Below are 9,165 nucleotides of genomic sequence, written 5' to 3' on the forward strand. Positions count from 1 at the left end.
ATTGTGCGGCCAATAGGTCAAAGAAGATAATATTTTGAGGATTATGAGTTCGAGCTGTTATAAATAGTATAATGTTATCCAATATAAAATCCTACACCATGAAAGCTTCCTCTTGAACTCATTTCTAGACTTGGCGGAAGCCATCTCTTAAGCTTGTTATTAGTATGCTTTAATCTTATCTAATCTAGAGTTTAATTATGGGCATGACAACAGTCTACTTCCTGACTAATTTTAGTGATAAAGATGGCATAATTTTAGGTTGCTCCAGCCTTTGCTGCTAGGATGAGATTAGGGCAATATCAGAGACTGGCAAGTATCACTATAAGGTAGCTGAATAAACATTATAATATTATAAAGATAGTTCTTGTAAGTATCCTTACTATCCAGGTTACAGATTATTAACTGACTTGTTTAGTTTAATGACTATAATTCCATGTAAATATATGATTGTGATACTTAGAACATTGAATCTTATATTAGATATGGCTGAGGATAACTTTAAATAAACAAAGAAAGATTAACTATCCTTATCTTCTAATTGACATCCTCATCACTTCTCAAGTTGATCATATAAATAAAATAGATTAATATAATGATATGATTTAAGCAAAGATAGGATAATGGGATCAACTATATGATCTCCATGAATTGTGCAGTTTTTGATCCATTAGCATGAAATAATCCAGTTTGATCTGAGCTGAACCAAATTTTATTATGATCCGACTCGATTTATCAAATTTGATTCAAGAGCTTCTCTCAATCAAATTTTGATCTCTTAAGATAAATTATTAAGCTAGCATGCATAAATACATAGATTCATATAATACAAATATATAAATGTATATATATACATTAATTTAAATGCATATACATACCTAAAAATATGTAAATGCATTCTTATGTAGGACTTCGTCTGAAATAATTTTCTTTTTGTTTTCTAAAAAGAGCTTTGTAGTACAATATTTTTATCTTAAAAATTTTATATTTATAATTATGAAGCCAATCATTAATATTTCTGTAACACTACAATTAATACTCCCACATAAAGCTTCCATTATATTAAAGATGACTCAAACACCATTCATAATAAAAAAATAAAAATAAAAGAGAAAAATCAATAGATGCTCCAAGGAGATTGGTTTCTAAGATAGTATGGTATCTAGCCTAACCTAATTCTATGCGCTTTACTGTTCTATCTAATTAATACATTGACCAGAATATTAAATGTTTAATTATAGTGATTAAAGGCTTAAGATTTGATAACTTTTGAGTCAAATACGCGTTTTATACTGCCTTTACTCAAGCACTATGAAAATGTCATGGTCCCCATAAAAAAATATATAAATTCACTCTGCATTTTCTTCCCAGTCTATATATAGAGATGTATGTTAGCCAAATCTCCTTAAAGCTGCTATCCACAAACTACTCTTCCTTTCTTCAAAACCATATGGTGTCCATGTCTTCTTCTTCCTCCTTTCATTTATCTACTCTTCTTAACTATGAGTTCACCATTCTAAAGCTAAAAAACCTCGAAATCGATCTCTCCTTGCCGGGAAATCTCTTCATCAGGTACTACTTCAAACCAGGATCAGAGAAAACATTTCGTGTGGACACTAAATGCATTCCCTTGAGCTCATCCAACTCCATGATCTCATTGAACCACAAAGCTCTGTTTGAATGCAGAGTTAATTCAGTTGGAGCTGATCCTTCCTTCATAGAAGATATAAAGAAGAAGAAGAAGAAGATGTCTGTTATGTTGGAGTTGAGGTGGAGGAGGAGAGGCTATTCAGTTTTTGGTATGAAGATGCCAGCAGAGTCTAAGGTGTTGGCTACAGTAAATGTTCCATGGAAGGAAGATTTGGTGGAGAGATGGGTGAAGTTAGAACGCAGGAGCAGAGAGTTGAGAGGGAAGGAGATTGAGGTTCTTGTAGGAATGAAGGTTTGGGAGAAGGAAGGGGAGAGTGGGAGGAAGGAGATCGAGTGTGATTGTGAGGGATGTAAGTTTGGATGGATGGGAGGAGATGATGGTGATGATGCGTGTTTTTAACTGATATATATTTTGCTAGTACTTAATTGCTTCTTTTTTATGCCTGGAGTGAGTGAGTCATTTATAACAAGGTACTTGCAAATTGTTTTATAACGGTTAGGAATTGTGAAAATCCTTCTTATGATGCATAATTTAATAAGTATCAATACTTAAACGAGCTAAACATGATGTATAAACATCATATTTATAAACTCACATATTATTTTGATCGAAATTATCAAAATAGATTGAATCATCAGATTAGCAAGTTCTTCATTCAAATGTGACTTCACAATCATATTGAAAGCCTGATAAGTTTCGTTTGGGATAATTTTTTATTATTTCTTAAAGTAAATTTTTATTATAAAAAATTTTTAAAGTAAAAATTTTTGTACTAAAAAATTATCTCAAACGAAACAATAGTCTCTCACAGAGTGAGAATCTCGTTGTCATTGCCACTATTATTGAATAATAGCATATTGATGAGGAGCAAGCATTTGGCCTTTGTTAAATTTGGCATAACTATATTAGCAAAATTCATTATGGTAGGCAATTGAAAAAATATTAGAAATGACGTTTCTTTATTAAATTTAAATGAGAATTTGATTCTTAACCGAATACATTTGAGAAAAAAAAGGAATTAATGTAGCTGATCCCACTTAGTGTGATAAAAGTTTGATATTGTTATTGCAGTAAGTTGTGATTTGTGTGACAGTCCGCATAATAATCATACAGTCTTTATGAAGCCCAACATTCTTGCTCACATGAATTTTTTTTCTACAAGGAGTCATTCCTACCTAGGATAGAATCCTTCATTAGCTCAATCTGGCTCAAATCTAAATTAAGCCCAATGAAACACCATCCTAGTAAAGGTAACAGACTACGAAGACTCTCAAATGAAAAGACCCCCAAAATGAATTACAGTATGAGATAAAAGGAGGTGGAGCACAAGATATTGAAAGAAGAGGAGGTGAAGGACCAGAAGAAATGTTGGTTTCAGGCTTATTAAGTTCATGTACTTTGAATCATTAAATGAAAAGGACCTGAACGAAAAGACAAATCGACATAAGGTAGGATGAAGATCAGCTAACAAAACAATGGCAATCATAGCATATTAAAGTAAGCAAATAACAATTTTGATGGGGTAAGTCAGTCTGCACCACACAATTTCATATTTTGTGAAATTTTATTTCAAGTTCTGGATAAATCTATAATAGATGCAAACAAAGAAGAATAGCGCAAGACTAGACATTAAAACTTAAAATTAAATGATATAACCAATAAAAATAAAAGATGATACAGAAAAAAAGTGAAGGAACTAAACTTCTGTAAGCACGCTGAATAGCAAAAGGCATATGAAAAACCACAGAAGACTTCTAATTCCGATTCCAACAGTAAGCAGAAAACTGCTCCATCAAAGAAAATCTGATTTCATAACAATTAACAATACCACTGGATCGCCTGCAACACCAATAAAAAGCAATAGATATATCATTTTGGTTTAGATAAACAGATAACTGTAAATTGACATGACGAAATAACATCAGAAGGTTTCCAGGCAACCATTAAACATAGAGAGATAACAGAATTCCGCTTCTCAGAAAATAACTGTTAGGCTTCCTTTGGGACAGCTTTCTTTCTGCTTCTTAAAGCAGTTTCCTAGTATAAAAATTTTAACTTTTATACTAGGAAGCTGCTTTAAGAAGCAATAAGAAAGCCATCGTTTGAGACGACTTTCTTACTACTTAAAGCAGCTTTTTAGTATAAAATTTTGGTACTAAAAAGCTGCTTTAAGAAGTAGTAAGAAAGTTATACCAAACTAAGCCTAAGTCACATACAAAAAGCGAATGACGAACGCTAAGGATGCTTCACAAAAAAGAACCTTTTGAAACAACACAAACTGTTGGGATACTGCCCTTGGCCTTGCATACCTAAGGGGGTAAAAACAAGTTCACACACACATACATAAACTGCTGCAGGTATATCAGCATCATCAATGACAAGTGATATGGAGCCTTCTGATTCTGATGACCATGTCTGTAAAGACTCTACAATAGCAGATGGGTTTGTCACAATCATTCAACATCAAAAGTATAAAGTGCAGAATTCACTACATACAGGCGTAGCACCTATCACACTAGGATAGCAAGGGCCATTGTCAGCATTAGTGCCGCCTGTGATGACCTTTATCTTCACTATACTCATGCTCACGCCTGTCTCTTCTAGAATGTTTCTGAGACTCGTCATATTTTCTCCTCTTATTATCACCATAACTTTGATGATCCTCATCATGACTTCTGCTTCTATATTTATCCTCATGGCTCCGTTCTTTTGAGGCTTGCTTTTCCCTGTAGCCACCTTGACGACCTTCATAATTGTGGTCATCTTCAAAACGTCTTCTAGTGCCATGTGTGTCTTCATTTAAGAGGTCATTCGGAACCTGTTTATCCTCATACTTTGTCCGCTTCCTTTCATCATAAACCTGCTTATCTTCGCTGTTGTTTCTGCTACCATATTTGTCTGGAAGGGAGAAACCTTCTGCAGTCTTCTTGTTCTCACACCTTTTCCTCTTTCTGTCTTCATCTTCTGTGAAAGTTCTACCCTCAAGTATGTCTTCATTAAAATTTTCTTTTGAAGAATGCTTTTCAAGGTGCCCATTTCTCTTACCATCTTCATAATCATGCTTCTTATATGTGTGTTTACTGCTGCCATGTCTATCTACAGCAATGAGTTCTTGTGAAGACAGCTTGTCCCCAAATCTCTCACCATCCGTGACATTCTTCATTCTACCAAGTTTATCTTCAGCAGAATAAGCTGTCTGACCCTGCATTTCAACATATTTATTAGGCTGATAGCCCTCCATGTGATCATCACCAGCCTTATGACTACCATCATACCTTTTGCTATCCCTTTCAGTTCTCCTCACATCATGTGCCATTCTAGATACATCAGCATGCTTACCATCATAGAAGTTTTGTTCCTTTCCTGCTTCTTGCTTATGGTGTGCATGGATACTGTTAGTGTCTCTTATTGAGTGGAGGTAGTCACTTTTGTCACTCCTCTTAGAGTAATCAAGGTTCTTACTTCTGCCATCATCATCAGTGAAATGATTTGGTTTAACTTTTACTCCATCACGGTCACCATTGGAACTCGGGCCTGTTTTAGTAGCAGATGTAGATTCACGCTTCTTGGAACTTTTGCCATCTACTCTTCTGACTTCCTTAACCCCTGCTCTTCTTCGGTCATTCTTCTCTTCTCTGTGGCCACTGCTTGCATCGGAAGAGGAACTGCTATAATATGAGCTGTAGCTATCGCTTTCACTTGCATCACTATCCAAATCCGACTCCTTTTGAAAACTATGGTACCCCGCACTCTTAACGGTCTTTTTTTTCTTTCCACCATCAGAGTCGCTGTTTTCATCATCAGCTTCAAGCCTCCCCTTCTTTCTCCTGCTAGCCTCAGTTGATTTCTTGTGCTCTGGATGCCTCTTGTCACTACCAGTGTCAGAGCTCTCTTCATCAGAATCATGACGCTTCTGCTTCTTCTCTCCAACTTTATGCTTGTCACGGTCAAAATTGCTAATTCTATCATACTTGGTGTCTTTAGTAAAAAATTTATTTCTACTATTAACATCAGAATAATCAATCTTGTGCTCTGGATGCCTCTTATCGACATCAGTGTCAGAGATCTCTTCATCAGCATCATCCCGCCTCTTCTTCTTATCCCTAACGTTATGCTTCTCACGGTCAAACTTGCTATTTCTATCATGCTTGGTGTCCTCAGTAAAAATGTTCTTTCTATCATCATCATCAGAATAATCATTCATGTGCTTGTGGCTAGGCTTCATGTATTTCTCTAGTTTAGTCCTACTACTGTTATAGTCAACAGTTTCAGATCCTGATTCCTCTGAATAGTCTCTAACATCTCTCTTCTCATGCTTCTTCTTTTTACTTGCTTTTTCATTTCCACCACCAATCTCTGAGCTGTTATTATTCTGTCTATTTGTGTACTTGTTCTGTTTCAAGGAAATTTCCTTTCCGCCTCTTCTTTTTTTATCACCACCGTCTGAATCAACATGCTCAGGTTCAAGTCTTCGGTCTTTGTTCAGTAGACTCCCTTTTCTTTCTTTAGCCAAATAAACTCCATCTGAATCAGAATCTGTGTCATACCTTTTCCTCTTCTTGTACACTTGACGTTTCTTATCGCTATCAGAGTCCGAGCTTTCTTCATCAGAGTCATGTCGTTTCTTCTTCTTCTTCTTCTCTTCAGCTTTAAGCTTTGTCTTGGCAATTTCACAATCTCTATCATGCTTAGTATCTCTAGTTAAAATTTTCTTTCTACAATCACCATCAGAATAATCAATCGTATGCTTGTGGTGCGGTTTTGTGTATTTCTCCATTATCTTCCTTCTAATGCTACTCTCATCATCAGTTTCAGATCCTGATTCATCCGAGGATTTCCTTACACGTCTCTGCTCATGTTTCTTATTTTTGCTTGCATTTTCCTTTCCACTATCAATCTCTAAGCTGTTATTAGTTAGGCTTGTACTAGACTTTTTATATTTCATAGAAATTTCCTTTTTACCTTTTCCTTTTTCATCACCACTATAAGAATCCACATGCCTAGAATCAAGGCCACCCACTTCATTTAGTAGTTTCCCATTTTTTTCTCTAGCTAAGGCATCTCCATCTGAATCAAAATCCGTATCATTACTTTTCTTCTTCTTACTAGGATTGGGATACCCTTGATTTTCAAATCCTTTCTTCTCTTTGTCATCATGTCCCTCATTAAAATACCTTTCAGGATCAGAATGTCCAGAATCATCCTCAGAATCATGAATACTGTTTTTACCCTGTTTCTTCTTCTCTTTCTTGTCTTCCCCAATTTTCAAGGCTGCTCTCATAGTTTCTATCTGCTTCTCTTTCCGTGCAGCAATTTGATGTGTTTGTGTCTCCGAAAACCTGTAAAAACATAATTGAAAGGAAATAATGAATGAATAGATACCAAGCTCTCTAATCTTAAATTCTCAAGCATCACAACTTCAAAACAGTGGAAGATCTTCCAAGTCAACCAGTACCATACTTCATGTAATAAGGATCCTTCCCAATTACCCTTATTAGTGAACTGATGCAATTACTAATCACATCCATCAATTTTATTTTGAGTTGCTGAAATTTGATCAATTGAAATCAAAGTAGTTTAAAAAAAATTATGTGACTTCAGTTCCAACCTACCAAAACTAGAGCGACATTTCACATTGAAATAATTACAAGGTGCATCATTAAAACAAATAGAGTAGATTTTTTCACTGATGTGAAAGGATATCAATACTCTACCATGCACTCATCTAATCATAATGAGCAAAAGCATATGCTTAGATGGCAGGCAGATAAGCAAAATCTGACATATAACACTTTTTTTTATCTGGCATATAACACTTACTCTAAATTTAATTTAGGGTTGTTTAGAAGCATGGCTGATTTAAGTATAATTTTGTATATCTTGTACCCAAATTTTGTAAACCTTAAGGGGTTGTTAGGTTGCAAGATTTAACCAAGATTTGGCCAATCTTGCCAAACATGTTTATTGTGGGTCATCAAATCTTATAGTTCTTAAAATCCTATTTTCTCTCTGTTGTGCGCCAAATTTAGGATTTAGTAAATCTTGGAAGAGCCGGGATTTAGCAAATCCTTAAGCATGTCATCTACAGTTTCCTCTTCTTTATACCTCGTTGTCAACTCTGATGGCATAGATCCTCATCAGGCCATTAACTTTACCTATTATTTTTCATTTCATCCTAATTAGATTTAATAATATCCCAGTCAACTTTAAGAATATATAATCAACAATATGATTAATCAGTTAAATAAAAAAATTTAGCCAACCTTTAAAGAACCTAAGCAAACCCTTCTTTACTTTCCAATTATCTTAGTTTAAAATATTAACTACTAAATTACACATCAATCAACTTCCGCAAATCAAATCACCTTAAAATTTAATTTTAATCATAAATCCTGAAAATAACAATCAAACAGTTCATGAGGATTTTGCCAGATTTATTAGTTGTCATGGAAAACAGTTTACAGGATTTAACAGCCCCAAGATTGACTATATCCAAATGTAACAGATTTACTAAAACATACTAAAGTTAACTTTGTTTTTCAATATCTTAAATCAGACATAAATCCTCGCAACTGTTTGAATGCAAGTAACATGATTTACTTCATCCTTAATTCCTACACCTTCAAATCCCTTACATCCTGCTATTGGCCGGATTTGCTAGATCCAGGATTCAAGAAAAATCTACTTAGATCGATTTTCCTCAAATCCATCCCAAATTCCATATAATTACCGCAACCAAACCGCTAAAAAGATTAGCGTATGGGGAAATTTCAAGAATCTAATAACAGAATCCCTAAGAACAGATATGAGATATTAACAAACCTCTTGCTTAAGGGAGGGCGGCCGGAAGCAGTAGAAGCAGATGCAGCCAATTCCACCTCTAGCGCCTTCTTCGCCTCCTCGATCTTCTCCGCAATCTCATCATCGGTAAAACCCTGGTCGGCTAGAGCATCCTGAAGAACGATAAGGCGCAGCTGGATCTGACGCTTCCGATCGTGCTCGAGTATATCTTTATTAGGTTTCCGGACGCCGCCGACTCCCTCGGGTTGCGCGGATCCGCCGACCGCGCTGGTGTCAACCCTAGCTGACTTGGGCTTCACGAAGAATTTGTTGCTCTGGATGTAACCATTGGTTCCGGAGCCTCTCGGAGTCTGTAGACCGATGCCGTTATACATGGATCGATAAATGAAGGAGATCGAAACGGACAATTTGCAGGACGAAAGGAGGATGAAAACCCTTGAGAGAAGAGATTGGTTTTTTTCTCCTACTGATTCATCCAGCGAATACGTGATGGAGAGAGAGAGAAACCGACGTTTGAAAGGTAGCACCGAAGAGCCTCGAGTGACGGGATCAGCCGTTCGTTTCGAAGAGAGAGATGACGGATGGATCCAGCGGCTTGGATGTCCGTTCATTTATCTATAAGCAGCAAAACCTAGAATGACTACAAACATTGTTATATGTTTTATGTTTGGCCAAGTTCTTAGCTTCGTCGATGTTAAATGTTTTCACTCTTGACC

General features: G+C 35.8%; 1 protein-coding gene across 2 annotated transcripts; it reads right to left on the bottom strand.

Annotated features, from left to right (window-relative positions):
• Positions 1-3,382: 3,382 nt before the first annotated feature.
• Positions 3,383-8,959, bottom strand: LOC110105847 (uncharacterized protein DDB_G0283697). Of its 2 annotated transcripts, XR_003701789.1 has the most exons (3): positions 8,471-8,959; positions 3,909-6,987; positions 3,383-3,487 (listed from the first exon to the last, which is right to left on the bottom strand). XR_003701789.1 is itself a non-coding variant. In XM_020835509.2 (2 exons), exons 1-2 carry the CDS (start codon positions 8,821-8,823, stop codon positions 4,191-4,193), a joined length of 3,150 nt encoding a protein of 1,049 aa, XP_020691168.1. In that variant the 5' UTR covers positions 8,824-8,959; the 3' UTR covers positions 3,894-4,190. The 2 variants fall into 2 exon arrangements, 1 of the variants encoding a protein (XP_020691168.1); XM_020835509.2 differs by lacking the exon at positions 3,383-3,487 and having other exon boundaries at positions 3,894-6,987.
• Between the last annotated feature and the right edge of the window lie 206 nt (positions 8,960-9,165).

The sequence above is a fragment of the Dendrobium catenatum genome, unplaced genomic scaffold, assembly GCF_001605985.2.
Source record: "Dendrobium catenatum unplaced genomic scaffold, ASM160598v2 fragScaff_scaffold_1016, whole genome shotgun sequence".
NCBI classification, from domain to species: domain Eukaryota; kingdom Viridiplantae; phylum Streptophyta; class Magnoliopsida; order Asparagales; family Orchidaceae; genus Dendrobium; species Dendrobium catenatum.